The sequence below is a fragment of the Terrapene carolina genome, unplaced genomic scaffold (genome assembly GCF_002925995.2).
Source record: "Terrapene carolina triunguis isolate 2854851 unplaced genomic scaffold, T_m_triunguis-2.0 Scaffold68, whole genome shotgun sequence".
In the NCBI taxonomy this organism is placed as follows: Eukaryota; Metazoa; Chordata; order Testudines; family Emydidae; genus Terrapene; species Terrapene triunguis.
In genome coordinates, this window is record NW_020664419.1 from 4,958,949 (window position 1) to 4,977,317 (window position 18,369).

The following is an 18,369-nucleotide window of genomic DNA, read 5'->3' on the forward strand; positions in this document are numbered from 1 at the left end:
TGCCAACAGTAGAAACACCATCCCTGGTTAAGGAAGAGGATATCAAGTTTGGTTATTTTTTACTTTACATGATTTGCAACATCGTCTTGGAAGCTTGGGAGGAAAAAGTGTTGTGCTTTTTCCAGGTTCACAACTTTCATCCATACATTATTTCTATCTAATTGCATATGAAACCAATTTGGCTTCCTGGTAGTTGACTTCCACAGTTGTGTACCTCTCTCCCTACAACTCCCCCCATCAAATATTATTACTCTTTCCCACCCCATTTCTAACATCAGGGATGTCAGGTTAGCTGGCAGCCTGCTCAGGGCTCCTCTTGTGCCCTCACCCCAAGTTTGGGCAAACACACTGGAGTGACATAACTTCACTGGATATGGCTTTTCCCTCAACAGCCGGCAGCACTAGTAAGAACTACCACCACAGCAAGTCTATACCATGACATACTCCTGGGGGAATTCTGTGCCACTGCGCAATGCAGAATTTGTGCAGAGTTCCAGGTTTCCCCTGCAGAATTGGGGCTGCAGACCGCCACTAAGGGCTGCTGGATTCTGCAGAGCCCAACTCGCAGTGAGCAGAGTGCCCAGGACGGCAGGGATGGAGGCTCTGCATGCTCTGGCTACCCGGCTTGATCCTCTTCCTCCCAGGGACAGGAGAGGGTCTGGCAAAGGGTGAGGAAGGGCAGGGTCACCCCACATCACATACCCCAGCAGGACAATAAAGAAGGTGGGGGGAGTAAAGGCTCTGGGGGTGCAGGTGTCTGGGCCAGAGTGCGCCCCACAACTGGGCTCTGGAGGAGGGGGGGTGCAGGTGCCTGGGCCAAAGAGTGCCCCATGACTGGGCTCTGGGGAGATGGAGGGGTGTGGGTTTCTGGGCTGGGGCGTGCCATGTGGCTGGGCTCTGGGGGAAGGGGAATGCAGATGTCTGGGCTCTGGAGGTGCCATACAACCCCCTCCAAAAACCCCTAACTGGAACTGGGTTGTTGTAGGGGTTTCTTTAACTCTCTACTGCTGGGGGGATTTTTTTTTGTTATGATGTTTCTGTTGACATACTTGTTGACGGGTATTTTGAAATAAATTACCAAAATAATTGAATGGAGTGATTATATTGTGTTATTTTGACATATAGAATATGAAGAATTTTAAAATAGTGTGTGCAGAACTTTAAATTTTTTGGTACAGAATTCCCCCAGGAGTACACTATGCTCAAGCCCACAGCAGTAGAGACCTGCTAATGAAGGTTAAGGAATAAATAGTACATGCATTTAGAAAACGTGAAGCACAACACAAACAATTATGGAACATGGAGAAAGTCCTCTTTAATTTTAGAGGTATAAGAAGATAGCTTTGGGGCTTAAACTATTTGAGAATACCCCCTTTAAAAGTGAAAACAGCTATTAAAATGTTACTTTAAGGAAAAATGACATGCTCTCTCTTAGGAATAGCAAAGGATGCCAAAATCCAGTGGAAAATTTTAACAGCCGGTCTGTAGGCAGATCTAATACGAATAAAGTGTAATGCTGTAGATCTATAGCATTTAGCTGTGTTAACTATACAACACAAGCCAAGACAGAGGACTCTACACTGAAGTTGCAGCATAGATCTGAAACTATGGAGAGATACAGGAGGTACAGAAACTCCATCCCAACCAATCATACTAGTGAGTAAAGGTATCATTTTATTTTTTCAGTTACAACCCTAATATCCTCTGACCACTGGTGGTAATTAAAAAAAAGTGTCTGTTATTGCATTCTTAAGAACAGGAATATTGACACTGGTGTCCTAGCCAAATTCCCATTGATAGTTACAATTGCACAACTAAATATCTGTAGCTTAAACTGAGACTTCACTTCCCCTCCTAAATAGCTTAGTTTTAAAAAGTGCTTATTGGTAGATACACAAGCTCCATACAGGAAGCCAAATATACCAAGTCAACACAATATACTAGGTTTAGAGTTTGCTGGGAATTTTCTGTCCAAAATCATTGACTGAGAATGTATTTTCTGGAAATTTCTGACAGATTTTTTTTTCAGTTTTCCTCTGGGAAAAACTGAAACAAGATGTTTAATTCTGGCAGTTCGACACAAGTAAAAATATTTTGGTTTGCTGAACTGCATCTTCCTATACTGCCACGTTGCATCATGGAAGTTGTACTTCAGATGCCCCATGCCCCCATTCTCTCTATGAAGCAGGCTCCCTGGCCAGACTACATCTCATGACGCAACATGATCTCCCCTGACCACACTGTGTGGTGCATCATGGAAGTATCACAGAAGCTGTAGTCTGGGCAAGGAGTCCAGTCCATAGGGGAAAGAGGGCATCAGTTACCTGCTCTACAACTCCTATGAGGCAATGCAAAACTATAGGGAAATGATTTTTAATGTTGAATTGACTCAAAGTGATGCATTTTGGGTCAGTTAAATAAACGGACATTAAACATTCCAATTCAAGAATATCAAAATGTTTTGTTTCAATTTAAAACAGATGCATGTAGTGGAAATTTCCAGAGGCAGGTATAAATATGCAGGCAAGAATTAGTCTAGAGATAACGAGGTTAGTTCAATCAGGGAGGATGAGTCTCTCTTCTAGCAGTTGAGGTGTGAACACCAAGGGAGGACAAACTTCTTTTGTAATTGGCTAGCCATTCATAGTCTTTGTTTAATCCTGAGCTGATGGTGTCAAATTTCCTGCCTCTGGAAATTTCCACTAAATGCATCTGATGAAGTGAATATTCACCCACGAAAGCTTATGCTCCAATACATCTGTTAATCTATAAAGGTGCCACAGGACTCTTTGTCGCTTTTTACAGATCCAGACTAACACGGTTACCCCTCTGATACTAGACTAAATTAGGACATTTTCTGAAACATATAAAAAAGGATACCTCCAGAGTCCTGGATACCTTTATGTCCCTCAATTGAACATGTCTTAGTGTGCAAGAGCTTTTCGTAGCTATTGCAAAGGAAAAAAAAAATGTGCTGCAACATTTGCATATGATGTTCAAATGCTAATCTGTGACACCACTAGTATGGAAAAAGTGTTACAGAAAACCAAATTCTACAACACAAAGTGGAAGATTTCCAGTCCATTGTTTTTGACTACTTTCGTTACCAAAGATGCCCTATTAAAAACTACGAGGAGTCCTTGTGGCACCTTAGAGACTAACTGGGACACAAGGACTCCTCGTTGTTTTTGCTGATACAGACTAACACGGCTACCACTCTGAAACCTATTAAAAACTGTTCTCCTCACTACACTGCCTGGCTCTTAATCTTTGATTTGCCAAATGCTGTGCCTGAAGGATATGTATTATGCCTATTTTATTTTGAAAAATAAATATTCCCATAAAGAACTATTTGTTTTTCATGTCTTCCAAGCTTTTACAATCTAGAGTGTTGGGATGGCTTCCTCCATTCTTTGCTAAACTTGCAAATAAAACCCTAAATCACTTCATAGAGTACAGTCCTCCCCACCACAATGTTCAGATACTTTGAAAGTTAAAAACCTGTAACAAAAATCCAAACTGAGAAGATATTACACAGTAGTTGCTCCCTAATGAAGCACTAGAACCTGTCCCCTACTCCGTCTCCTACTCTGAGTGGGGCATACCACAGCAGTATCAAAACTATACTTGCGACCCGATAATTTATGGAATTTGTAACATGTCTGATGTAAGCCTTCAGGTCATCTGTTCAAATTCATCAGTTTGGAAAGTGACCCACCATCTGATGGCCTTTCAGAGTTCCAAGAGAGTTACTCTCAGTCCAATTACTAGTGGATAGCTGTCACATCACAGAAACCCAACAAAGATACTGCTTGGTGATGGTTATCACATACGAGGCAAAAAGGACTGAACAGGCCCTGGAGAGCAGAAGCCCCCTGTAGATATGAGGCGATCTTTTCAGGTCAGGACTGATGCACAGTGCAGGTGAAAGTTATGCTCCTGCTGTCTTAACTATATTTGTCCTTTGAACAGAGGACTTTAGTAACCAGTCCTGCTCATCAGCAACCACCACTAACATTCTTCTCTTGATTAGAAGTGGATTTAATCCAAGAGCATACATAGCAATTTATCAAGTTCTCTCTCACACAGATCTGCATTTAAAAAAAATTAAGGGTTAATAAAAGTTTAATATGATTCTTTTCATTTAGTTCCTTCTCTACAAGAAAAAGCATTGTCCCCCACACTACAATTTTAGAGGCTATAAAATACAAAATAAATAGAACCAATAGCACTTAATAGCTTTTAGGTTATCTGTCTATCCATCCCAGCCCCCAAAAAGCTTGGAAAGAGAGGAAAAATCAAGTAAGAGCCATGAAGACCTGAAAATGTTAGAACTGGTGTACTATTCAGCAGCCTCTCTACTAAGCAAGGCAGACCATCAAGAACATTCCACCCCTGAGCATCACCCTCAGAACTAGTTACCTACCCAGTTCCAAGTCCAATTCAAGGCATTAGCTATCGTTTGCTAAATGATTAAGGGGCTGTGGCCCATCTATCTCAACAGTTGCCACTTGTCCCTCACACTGAAACATGAGCTGATGGTTGGAAAGCTGTCAGAGCACAAGGTACACCTCACATGGACGGAGACAGAACTTCTCAATGGAGAGCCCAAACTGCGGAACTGGCTTCTAGCAAAGATTTAACAGTCCAGGTTTAACACCTGACTCAGGAAGAAGAAGAAGGAAAAAAAAAAAAAAAAAAGACGACTACTTTTCCTTACACAGGGGTTTTAATGGAATAGCAGGTTCCCCACCTCACCCCACTTTACTTGGAGTCATACTCTGAAAGGCCATGAAATAGAGGATCAGGTTGGACAGCTAAAATCCCATTTAGGGATAATTCTTATCATTTATGTACATATCCCGATATTAGGGTGACAGGTACTTCAGAAATGTGAACCATGAATACCACAAGGATGTAAGACCACAAACAGTTCAATAGCTCTCATTAAACATTCAACAAGGTCTTACATTTGTTCACAAATAAAACAGAAAAGAGGTGAGCAGTGGTGTTTTTACTATCAGAGTTCCATTATGCAGGATCATTCTATTTCACAAGTATTTAAGTATTTAAAAACAATTAGCATTAAAACAGAAGTTATACCACATATGGGAAGGACAGATGATAGACGCCTTGCAGGGGCTACAAAGCCCAAGAAAATTTCATCAGATATTTTAAAGTTGCTCCAAAAGATGAGGGTGGAGAGAGAAAAAAAAAAAGTATGAATTGAATGGCTGGATAATCTGTCCTTTAACTCTAATACATAGGACATTTTAAGATTCCTTTTCCATCACTCTAAACATATCTCCTCAGTCTTGAATCTCTCCCTGGTTCCCCTCTTCTACATTAAGGGCAAGCTTCTCATCTTCACTTTCACTGCTTTCTGCCCTCTGATTTATACAGCTCCTAGAGATGTGTACAGCATTTCAGATAAAGTGTCATATGGTTGGGGTAGCAACCATTTAAATTAGACATGACATAAGGAGAGACAGACGGTGGGATGCAGTTTGAAAGAGCGGTGAGATTCACACAAAATACGGTCATGGGGGTAACCCTGTTTTTGTTATGTACTGAGCTAGTTCTCTTTTAAATTTATTTTATTTGTAATATTTGCAAAAGCAACAAAGTAGCGAATTTTGAGGAAGGATTTGGAGGAGGAGGTTTAATACCTATGTCCCATCTAAGTTCTTTTCCCCACAGTTCCCTTTGTCTCCTTCACCCACCCCAGTCTATGTATCTTCTTCTGTGTTGCCCTTCAAGCCTGTAAAACCTTCCCAAGTATTTGAGAAGTAGCCCCTGTAAAAATGAAGTCCAAAGATTTGTTCTGCAAGGGTAGTCTCATTGCAGTGGCCATGCCCTATTATGTGTATGTTCTGTACTGGATTATGCTAGGCACTCCCATCCCTTTGGAGGTAGAGCTTTAGTTATCTTTGGCTCATTCTAGCCACAGTAAAAACCTTCACTACAGCTCTACCTAAAGATTCTCAGCATATTTTGTTGCAAGTACTACAGCAATCAGTACTGAACATGTAAACAGTTTAGACCAAATGAATCATTGCTACACAGTAACAAAAAACTGGTGAAGAGCAGAAATCAATATACTTTTTGTAGTAGGAAGAAAGCCTGAGACATAAGCCCTTGTATTAGAGGCCTAGTATGAGGCAGAACCTGATCACAGAATCTGGCAAGAACAGGGCTGATACTGCAAAAATACACATTCCTAAGAAGTGCTAAGTACAGAGTACTCATGCAAACACATCCCGATATCAAGTGGTACCAGAACATCCAGATATCAAGGATGGTACAAAAACATTCCCCAAGGATAACAGAAACACACTGACCCCTCCTAAAAGATAAGGTTAGGGTGACAGTAGGTAACTTGTTTATATCGGGGTATAAAAATGTATCTCAGAGGGAGTATCTTTGGCCAGCCTAGGGAGCAGTGGAAAGTCCCGTCATTGACTGAGCTGTGTCCATTATCACAGATATACATGTCTTAGTATCCTCGTAGAGTCTGCCAGGTGCTATTACCGTGCTTCATCGATAACAAACCTGGCTGGATGCCTTCGCACCTTAACGAATCTTGTGGTCATTGGGTGGTTCGCTCGAGGTCTGCTGTGCCAACTGTCTGCACAGAGCTGCGACAGCACACAGAGAGAACACACATGCAGCCAAACATCTGACCACACTTAACAAGATCAAAAGCAGTGAAGATATTTAGGGCACTTACAAAACATATAGGTGTTTTAACTGGCACTAAGGTGCTTTTGTTTTCATAAAATGATGCAAGAACAGGCCTACCGAGGGAGCATGTGATAGAGGATAGAAATAAAACCATCATCCAAAATATTATGACTGGGGAAACGTGAATGAAGTCTGACTTCATCTATTTCAAATGTAATCTTAAATTATCTACAATTCCTACAGCAACCTCAACTGTACCGTTGCAGGCCGACATTATGGTACTTGGCAACACAACATACATGTACAGTAACTCCTCACTTAACGTTGTAGTTAGGTTCCTGAAAAATGCTACTTTAAGCGAAACGATGTTAAGCGAATCCAATTTCCCCATAAGAATTAATGGGGGGTTAGGTTGCAGGGAATTTTTTTTCGCCAGATAAAAGGCTATATTTTATATGTATGTTAGTACACACATATATATACATACACACACACAGTATAAGTTTTAAACGAACAATTTAATACTGTACACAGCAATGATGATTGTGACGCTTGGTTGAGGTGGTGGAGTGAGTCCAAGAGTGGGATATTTCCCAGGGAATGCCTTACTGCTAAATGATGAACTAGCACTCTGCTGAGCCCTCAAGGAGTAACATGTTGTTAATGTAGCCTCACACTCTACAAGGCAGCACGAATGGAGGGAGGGGAGACAGCATGGCAGAGAGAGAGAGAGAGAGAGACACCCTGTGTGAGAGAGAGATGCACATTGCTCCTTTAAGTACATTGCCTTTTTAATTGATTAGCAAATTGAGACAGCAGGTGCTGCCAGCAAGCTCCCTCAGTCCTGAGCCCTGTAGTGTGTCCCCCCCACCCCCCCATGGAGATAAGGTTCAGGAAATGGGGGTACAGGAGTGGGGGGGGGAGGTTGACACCCTGACATTAACATTCCTCTCCCACCCCCCACCCCCAGCAAGCAGGAGGCTCCCGGGAGTAGTTCCAAGGCAGAGGGCAGGAGCACCACACAACAGTGAGGGGAGAGACAGCTGAACTGCCCGGCAATTGATAGCCTGCTGGGCGGCTGACACACAGGAAACTTAGGGGAGCAGGGAGCTGATAGGAGGGGCTGCCAGTGCACCCTAGATTCAAAGCCCCCACCAGCTATCTCCAACGGGCTGCTCTTTCTGTAAAGAGTGGACAAAGCAGGCAGCTACCAAACAACCTTAGAAGGGAGCATTGTGCAACTTTAAACGAGCATGTTACCTAATTGATCAGCAACGTAACAATGAAACATTAACCGGGATGACTAAGTGAGGAGTTATTGTATATGGAAACACATGCTACAAGATACAATTTAGATAACATTACAGCCAACTTATTTACAAAGACTTACCATAGAAGCAACAGTAAAGCAAGTACAGTTCCATTCCATTATACCAAAGCTTATGGTACATGCGGACTAATTAACTCATGCCAGTTATTTGGTATGTCAGACACTCCTCTTGATAAGTTTTCAATACAACCACAATCCTCACAACACCCTCACACGCCCTCAATAAAGAGCTTTCCCCAAACAAAACTTTCTGAAAACAGGGAAGGTAGAAGGGCCAGAAATGAAAATGTTGAGATAAGAAATGAATATATGAGCTTTCTATTGGTATATGGCATGTCCAAGTAAGCTGCTTCCCTCACCCACGCCCAGTCTTTCAATGAACAACCAGGCAAAACAGAATTTTATTATAAGGGTTAAACATGTCCCACTGCTCTGTTGCATGGCCTATGAAGTCCGAACAATGTCAAACGGTCAGAATTATAAAAGTGTAGCTCAACTCTAAAAGATTTTTTTTTTTTTTTTTTTTTTAAGTTGCCTTCTTATTCAAGAGGTCTGCTCCTTTCAAGTTAGGAGCCACGTTTGAACACAAACAACATAAGGCATTTGGGGGTTTGGTTGGGTTCCCCTCCCCCCCTTTTCCTTCTGCTAACTCTGCAGAGCTCATTCAACTACAGGAGTGGAAGTTTGAGTCTATCGTGGCATGCTTATTAATAGAACTGTTAACCAAATTCTAACCACCAAGCCAAATTAGGTCTTCATTTACACTTGTGCAACCTCACTGATGACAATGGGTGACTTCACTGATGTCAGGGTTTTACCCAGTAGGCTCATATAAGAGCAAATTTTGGCTTACAGAATTTTGATTATTGGTGATGTCACAAGGAACACGGCATAGCATTCCTATCCCAAGTTGAATTACCTTGGCTAGCAAGTAGGGAAAAGTTTACTTGTAAATTGGGCAAATTTGATGTGTAAGCATGAAAGATAACGGATTTCACAACACCATTTTCACAGTAGAAACACTTTCATGTCACATTATTATATGACCAATGCTGCATAAAACAAAATAGAAAGTATTTTTATAGGTTTCAGTCTAAAGGCCACTTGTAGTTTTTAAATCCCTAATCTTTCCCAAGTGGCTATGTAGACTTTCTTCAATTTTCCAAAACCAAAATTTACTTCTGGGCATGCAGAAAGCATAAAAAATTCATCCCAAAAGATAGAGGAATCAAGAAACTAAGGTACTAAAAAAGGAGCTTAGAATGGCGAGTCCCATCTCAATCAAGGTAGAAAGGTAACAAATGAAGATTCTCTGTTGGAAAGGAATCCATTTCAGCAAGAAACGGATGAAGGGGCTTTGGTATTCAGAAGCATTATAGGCCAGGTTATTCTCATGCTAAGACTTCTAGCTATGCTTTTCCAGTCACTAGTAGTCCAGTAATTAATAGTCTGGTGTACAAAACCAACAGACTCTTTTTTCCTCTCTCTGATATATTCCATCCAAAGACAGACCAGACCTAACTCTACTTAGTTTTTGCCTATTGCATCTGTTTACAAGTCCAGAACAGCACAGACCCATTCTTCTACATTATCCAGCCACTGTTTCTTCAGCAGTGACTTCTGACACTCCACAGTTCATTCATTCCCAAGTCCATGCACACTACTGTTATGTCATTGTTACATATCACTAAACTAATGAAAAGGTGAGGATTGTTCTTGCAAAAGTAAAATGTTGAGTGTTAATCACAGAGCAAAATACCATACTCTTTAGAAAACAAACAAACACTACCTGGTATCAAGGCACACCTCAAAGCTCTTTGACTGGCATAGATTCATAGATTCTAGGACTGGAAGGGACCTCGAGAGGTCATCGAGTCCAGTCCCCAGCCCTCATGGCAGGACCAAATACTGTCTAGACCATCCCTGATAGACATTTATCTAACCTACTCTTAAATATCTCCAGAGATAGAGGTTCCACAACCTCCCTAGGCAGTTTATTCCAGTGTTTAACCACCCTGACAGTTAGGAACTTTTTCCTAATGTCCAACCTAAACCCCCCTTGCTGCAGTTTAAGCCCATTGCTTCTTGTTCTATCCTTAGAGGCTAAGGTGAACAAGTTTTCTCCTTCCTCCTTATGACACCCTTTTAGATACCTGAAAACTACTATCATGTCCCCTCTCAGTCTTCTCTTTTCCAAACTAAACAAACCCAATTCTTTCAGCCTTCCTTCATAGGTCATGTTCTCAAGACCTTTAATCATTCTTGTTGCTCTTCTCTGGACCCTCTCCAATTTCTCCACATCTTTCTTGAAATGCGGTGCCCAGAACTGGACACAATACTCCAGTTGAGCCCTAACCACCGCACTGTAGAGCGGAAGAATGACTTCTCGTGTCTTGCTCACAACACACCTGTTAATACATCCCAGAATCATGTTTGCTTTTTTTGCAACAGCATCACACTCATATTTAGCTTGTGGTCCACTATAACCCCTAGATCCCTTTCTGCCGTACTCCTTCCTAGACAGTCTCTTCCCATTCTGTATGTGTGAAACTGATTGTTCCTTCCTAAGTGGAGCACTTTGCATTTGTCTTTGTTAAACTTCATCCTGTTTACCTCAGACCATTTCTCCAATTTGTCCAGATCATTTTGAATTATGACCCTGTCCTCCAAAGCAGTTGCAATCCCTCCCAGTTTGGTATCATCCGCAAACTTAATAAGCGTACTTTCTATGCCAATATCTAAGTCGTTAATGAAGATATTGAACTGAACCGGTCCCAAAACAGACCCCTGCGGAACTCCACTTGTTATGCCTTTCCAGCAGGATTGGGAACCATTAATAACAAACTCTCTGAGTATGGTTATCCAGCCAGTTATGCACCCACCTTATAGTAGCCCCATCTAAATTGTATTTGCCTAGTTTATCGATAAGACTATCATGCGAGACCGTATCCCATGTCCTACGCCTGTGGGAATTCTGCAACAAAAAATTAAAAATACTGCCCACAATATTTCAAAATTCTGCAAAATTCTGCATATTTTATAAACAACACAATATCATCATGCCGGTTTCAATTATTTTGGTAATTTATTTCAAAATATCTGTCAGCAAGTTTCTCGGTAACAATACAGACCAAAAAAAAAAAAAGATTGATAATTTTTTTGAGAAATCGATTCCTTACTAGGCATATTAGTACAGAACTTTGAGTAATTAATTTAAATTACAACACAGAAGTGTATTTCCTGCACCTGTCAAAACCAGTGCAAAGACTTGGGGGAGCCAGGAGTAACGGAGGAGCTGTGGGAGAGGAAAGGAGCCTGGAGTGAACCTGGAAGTTTGTTGGGTGTGGGTGGGAGAAGTATGGAACAGGGGTTGGGGGGGGGGGGGGGAGAGAAGAAGAGAAGAGACAGGATTGTTAGGGAGTTCGGAAGCCTCCCCCATGCAATTATGTATGTCAAGTGTTAATTTTTAAAACAGCCATTTGTAAATTTGAGCTCAAAAAAGCATCTGAACCATTTTCTGAATGGTAAAGCAGCATACATTTAATGCTCCAGTAGCTCAAAAAATGACCAAAAAGTTACTGGTGTTACTTTTTTCACCTTGCATCACAACATATGAAAACTAATACCATAATGTAACATTTTTATCCTGTGACAAAATAAATAGGCCTCAGCATGTTTAAGGGCAATACAACTTTGCTAATACATTCAAATATTCTATACTCAATGCAGCATTTGTGCTGCTTTACCTTGCTCTTCTGTCACGAAGTACCTCAGAGCCAAATTTTGCAGATTATATGGCCAAGAAGATAATTGGGGGGGAGGTGGGGGTAGTAGTAAAAAAAAAAAACACAAACAAACAAAAACACACACACACTTGCACACTTTTATGGGCATTAGGGCTTCTGGTTATCAAACAAATCACAGATTTAAAATTCTTGGGCCTAAGTTCTCACTTCCCTGGGTGCTGGCACACAATGAAGACAACATCTTCACAAAACTCTACAGCAGAGGTATGAGTGACAGAAAGAACGGATTCCAAGAGGAGCCTCATTCAGTCAGTCTCAGCCAAGTCTGGGTGAGCGAGGTAAGATAAACCAGGACTTCAAGATACTCAAGCTACATAATTCATATACTGTGAGTTATATTAGTAACCTGTCTCATTCCTCCACTGTTCTGCAAGTATGTCCTTGCTGTTTTCCTTTCAAAGAATAGTCACTACAGCAAAGCAAATAAGGGACACCATCCCTGCCCATCCTGGCTAATAGCCATTGATGGAATATCCTCCATGAACTTATCTATTTCTTGACCTAAGGATATGTCTAATACCACAATATAAGACCGGGGGCCAGCTGTGGTTGTCCTGCCGATCAGCCTTATTAGGCTCACAGGACTATAAATTTGCTATGTAAACATTTGGGCTCAGGCTGGAGCCCAGATTCTCTGAGACCCCACGAGAGGGGAGAGTCTCAGAGCCCTGACTCCAACCCAAGCCCAAACATCTAAACTGCAATTTTATAGCCCCACAGCCCAAGCCCTGTGAGCCGAAGTCAACTGGTCTGGGCTCTTTAATTGCAGTGTAGGCATACACTGAGGGACCAGATAGCTCAGCTAATTCATAAATTGGAATCTTTCACCTCTAGGTCACGCGTTGAAATGCGGCAAAGAAGAACAGTGACCAAGTGTTATTGTGCTTGGTGGCCAAGGTGAAATGAGGAAACGACTCGGTCCAGTTCTCAGTGGACAAATACTCATATCGCAAAAACCACCAACACAAGTGGCCCTAATTGATACACCCGTTGACAGAAAGACCAGTGACTCAGTACATCACGGGGACTGACCTGCTGCTTCCCCCAGATATTGGCTCTCTAGTCAGGGTGGGTCTACGTGGTATGGAAGGGGCAAGGGAAGCTTCTGTTCCTGCTAACCATGCTGTATCTGTTTTGGGAATAGAAGAATTCAACTCTTTTCAACCTTGAAGGCTGTCAATGCTGAACGTTTTACCAGCAGAAAACTACTGGACATTTTTTTAAAAGCTCTGTACTGTAATTCATAATAGGACAGTAAGCAGCTTCCCCAGCAATATTACTTGGCTATAGGATTACATTTCTTTACGTTTGTATTCTACTTTGCTTGCAGTCCATAGGATTCAAAATATTACGCTATTACTCCTTGGTTACAAGGCTTCACTGTGTTCTAGTCTAACCAGTCTAAAAGGTCATGAAAGGGAACAGCTATTTTGGATATTTTGCCTGAGTACAGCGTAGTCACAAGTGCCAAGACTGGCACAAGTATAAGAAGAGATTATTTTCTACTCAGAATGCTGAAAAAATGCATTTACCTATCTTAATGAATCGACAGGGGAACATCTGTTCATCAATTTTATGCTTCAAGGTGAATGTTTCTTTGTTATAATCATTCTTTAAGCCACTGTGGAAAAAATAAATAAAGTTACTAAATCTTACCTTGTATTTTAGAACTAGCTAGTAAATGCAACCATGTCTGAAATGTGATGGTTTCATTTTACTACTGATTCATAAGTACGCATACTGGCCCAGTGCCTGGATTGCTGTCAGCCACTTTACCTCCCAAGGAGGTAGCAAGTCTAGTGATACGAGTAGGGAACTGGAGTCAGGAGACATGGATTCAGTTCCCGTCTATGCTGACTCAAAGTGTAACTTTAGGCAAGTCACTTCTCTGCAACTCAGCTTTCCCATTTGTAAGCCATAGATAATACTTGCCTACCTCACAGGAGCATGATGAGAATTAATTGATTAAAAAGTGCTCTGTGATTTCCAAATGAAAAAGTACTACATAAAGTGCAAGGTATCAAGATTCATAATAAAATTTAACTATACTAAAGTCCAGTTTTATCAAAAATGATACTGGAAGCAATAATTCCTGACAAACTGAGAAGTCAAATGACACTGAAAGACTGCTCAACTATACTAGCAAACTACTAGCATACTATTTCAAACCTTCCCTCTTCCCATCAAGTTGCCCCACAATTCAAGCACTAAGCAATAGCAATTTAAAATTACTAAATTGGGGTAGCTCAAATTTGAAGATGCTTTTGAAATCCTACAACATGATCCTGCAGGATATCTATGCTAGGTTCTTCATGCCGCATGGTTTCGCTTGGTAAGGCAGCACTAGTCTGATTCTTTGATCAAGAAAGAGCAGCCAACGAGTACTGACTACTTCAACAAACTAGCAACACACTCCCTATAACTGGGCTTTCCTGTTGCTGGCCTCCAATTAACTTTGGCTCTTGCTGTATGGCTCCTCTGCACTTGAAGTACAGTGAGTGATCTAAACATTATCTGTCCCTTTCACTTAGGAGGCAGGAGACTGGCTAGGTGGGCTTCTCAAATTTACATTAGTAATTATTCTAAGACCTATGATAAGTCTAAAACTGGTAATAGGCTGCCTTCCATAAAATACCTACCACTGGACTACCAAATGAAGTGATTTTAAGACAAAGAAATTAGTTTTGTACTCTGTCCTTTGACAGATCAATCAATATGAAGGTAAAGCAGCTGAGTAGTTCAGACCTGTACTGTTATGAGTTTCTATACATATGCAATTGAGAACACTTACTACACAACTCCTAAAGAGCTATTAAAAGTTTTCCACAACTGTAGCTCAAATTTAGGTGCGAGTCTCAGGTATGCAGAAGAAAGGAATCTCAGCCCACAAGCATTGCACCCTGACTCTTCAAAACCTCCAGGAGTTCACCCTCCACAAATCCTCTGTGGTTAGAACAAGGTAGGGAAGGTTTCCCAGAGCTAAATTTTGACATATATGCTCCCTGGCCTGATCATATCACATTAGTTATCTGCCCAGGGGCTGTACATGGGACCACAGGAGCCAATAGCAGGCTTACACTAGCAGCCTTTTTGCACTGTTAACCAAGTGCCATTTGGGAGAAAAGAAGGGAGGGAAGAACACTGTAGTCCAGCCTTTGATTTAGGATGATTTACAAGTTGTTGAAATCATCTCTTACCTGGATAATAGGTCTGTCATGTTTTCTTCATTCATCCCACCAAAGACTTTAAACTTCTTTAAATTGCAGACATGAGTCTTCTCATATTTGCCAAAGGTGATACTTTGGACTATGGCAGGTCTTTCGAGTTTCAGAATCAAATACTGTGGAAAGAGGGGGAAAAAAGGAGAATGAATTTTGAACACAAAAATAAATGCTGCAGTGTGCGCGCCTAGAAGGAGGAAAATTACAGCCTTCACATTTTCATAGGTAACACCAAGGCTGAAGGACAACGATTAATGTTGGTACTCCAAATTATATGGTCCCTGCCTGTGAATGAGATTAAACAAAGGAAGATGAGGGCTGCATATTAGGAAGTACTGCTTTAAAAGAAATCTACACAACCAGAAAATAAGTCAGACCCCGTATGCTCTTCGAGACCTCATGTATTCCTTCTGGGAGTTGGAAGACAGACTTCAGAAGGCATTGCAAGGTATGGCCAGGCTCTGGATAACTGTGACTTAGCTATGCACTAATGCTTGAACTGAAGTTTAACTCTGGAGTGCATTCTGCTGATTCAATCTCTCTTAGGGTATGTCTACACAACGAAATTAGGTCGAATTTATAGAAGCCGGTTTTATAGAAATTGTTTTTATACAGTCGATTGCGTGTGTCCCCACACAAAATGCTCTAAGTGCATTAAGTCGGCGGACCGCGTCCACAGTACCAAGGCTAGCGTCTACTTCGGGAGCGTTGCACTGTGGGTAGCTATCCCACAGTTCCCGCAGTCTCCGCCGCCAATTGGAATTCTGGGTTGAGATCCCAATGCCTGATGAGGCAAAAACAGTGTCGCGGGGGATTCTGGGTACATGTCATCAGCCCCCACCCTCTCCGTGAGAGCAACGGCAGACAATCGTTTCGCGCCTTTTTTCCTGGGTTACCTGTGCAGACGACATACCACGGCAAGCATGGAGCCCGCTCAGCTCACCATCACCATATGTCATCTGGGTGCCGGCAGACGTGGTACTGCATTGCTACACAGCAGCAACTAATTGCCTTTTGGCAGTAGACAGTGCAGTATGACTGGTAGCCGTCATCGGCTATCTGGGTGCTGGCAGATGTGGGACTGCACTGCTATACAGCAGCAGCTCCTTGCCTTTTGGCAGTAGATGGTGTATTACGATTGGTATCCATCATCGTCGTACTCCTCAGTGAGTTCGGTCAGAGGCACCTGGGCAGACATGTTGTGTCTCCTGGAGACTCAGTCCTGCCGGCAGTCCTATTGCACCGTCTTGACGATGATGGCTAGCAATCGTAATGCAGCATCTTCTGCCAAGCACCCAGAAGATGCCGATGGCTATCAGTCATGCTGCACCGTCTGCTGCCAGCCTAAGATATAAAAGGTAGATGGACCAGATTTGTTCTGAATTCATTTGCTTCCCCCTCCCTCCGTGAAATCAACGGCCTGCTAAACCCAGGGCTTTGAGTTCAATCTTTGGGGGGCCCATTCTGTGTGACAGTTGTTTGTGTTTCTCCCTGATGCACAGCCACCTTTGTTGATTTTAATTCCCTGTAAGCCATGTCGTCACTCATCCCTCCCTCCCTCCGTCAGACAATAGTTTCACACCTTTTTTCAGCCCAGACGCCATAGCACTGGGATCATGGAGCCCGCTCAGATCACCACGGCAATTATGAGCACTATGAACACCACGCGCATTGTCCCGGAGTATATGCAGAGCCAGAACATGCCAAAGCAAAACCAGGCGAGGAGGCGATTGCAGCGCGGCGACGAGAGAGATGAAGAAATTGACATGGACATAGAGCTCTCACATAGTACGGGCCCCAGCAATGTGCAAATCATGGTGTTACTGGGGCAGGTTCATGCCGTGGAACGCCGATTCTGGGCCCAGGAAACAAGCACAGACTGGTGGGACCGCATTGTGTTGCGGGTGTGGAACGATTCCCAGTGGCTGTGAAACTTTCGCATGCGTAAGGGCACTTTCATGGAACTTTGTGACTTGCTTTCCCCTGCCCTGAAGCGCCAGAATACCAGGATGAGAGCAGCCCTCACAGTTGAGAAGCGAGTGGCGATAGCCGTGTGGAAGCTTGCAACGCCAGACAGCTACCGGTCAGTCGGGAATCAATTTGGAGTGGGCAAATCTACTGTGGGGGCTGCTGTGATCCAAGTAGGCAACGCAATCAAAGAACTGCTGATATCAAGGGTAGTGACTCTGGGAAACGTGCAGGTCATAGTGGATAGCTTTGCTGCAATGGGATTCCCTAACTGTGGTGGGGCGATAGGGATATGGGTTCCGTCTATCTTGTCACCGGAGCACCAAGCCACCGAGTACATAAACCGAAAAGGGTACTTTTCAATGCTGCTGCAAGCTCTAGGTGGATCACAAGGGACGTTTCACTAACATAAACGTGGGATGGCCGGAAAGGTACATGACGCTCGCGTCTTCAGGAACTCTGGTCTGTTTCAAAAGCTGGAGGAAGGGACTTTCTTCCCGGACCAGAAAATAACCGTTGGGGATGTTGAAATGCCTATAGTTATCCTTGGGGACCCAGCCTACCCCTCAATGCCATGGCTCATGAAGCCGTACACAGGCAGCCTGGACAGTAGTCAGGACCTGTTCAAATATAGGCTGAGCAAGTGCAGAATGGTGGTAGAATGTGCATTTGGATGTTTAAAAGCACGCTGGCGCAGTTTACTGACTCGGATAGACCTCAGCGAAACCAATATCCCCATTGTTATTGCTGCTTGCTGTGCGCTCCACAATATGTGAGAGTAAGGGGGAGACATTTATGGCGGGGTGGGAGATTGAGGCAAATCGCCTGACCGCTGATTACGCGCAGCCAGACACCAGGGCGGTTAGAAGAGTAAAGCAGGGCGCAGTGCGCATCAGAGAAGCTTTGAAAACCAGTTTTGTGACTGGCCAGGCTACGATGTGAAACTTCTGTTTGTTTCTTCTTGATGATCCCCCCCTCCCACCCCAGTTCACTCTGCTTCCCTGTAAGCTAACCAGCCTCCCCTCCCCCCTTCGAGCACCGCTTGCAGAGGCAATAAAGTCATTGTTACTTCACATTCATGCATTCTTTATTAATTCATCACACAACTAGGGGGATAACTGCCAAGGCAGCCCGGGAGGGGTGGGGGGAGGAGTGAAGAACAAGAACACACTGCAGTTTAAAACTTTAACTCTTATTGAAGGCCAGACTTCCAACGCTTGGGCAATCATCTGGGGTGGAGTGGCTGGAGGCCCCCCCACTGCGTTCTTGGGCATCTGGGTGAGGAGGCTATGGAACTTGGGGAGGAGGGCTGTTGGTTACACAGGGGCTGTAGCGGCGGTCTCTGCTCCTGCTGCCTTTC

The 18,369-nt window shown here is 43.0% G+C and overlaps 1 protein-coding gene across 1 annotated transcript in view; it reads right to left on the reverse strand.

Annotated features, from left to right (window-relative positions):
• MKLN1 (muskelin 1) overlaps window positions 1–18,369 on the reverse strand; it is a 176,252-nt gene that overhangs the window by 110,168 nt on the left and 47,715 nt on the right. Inside the window, exons 3-4 of the mRNA XM_026648895.2 lie at window positions 15,018–15,160; window positions 13,353–13,441 (exon numbers count right to left, since the gene is read on the reverse strand). Coding sequence (XP_026504680.1) covers window positions 13,353–13,441; window positions 15,018–15,160 — 232 coding nt within the window. The remainder of the gene's footprint in view (window positions 1–13,352; window positions 13,442–15,017; window positions 15,161–18,369) is intronic.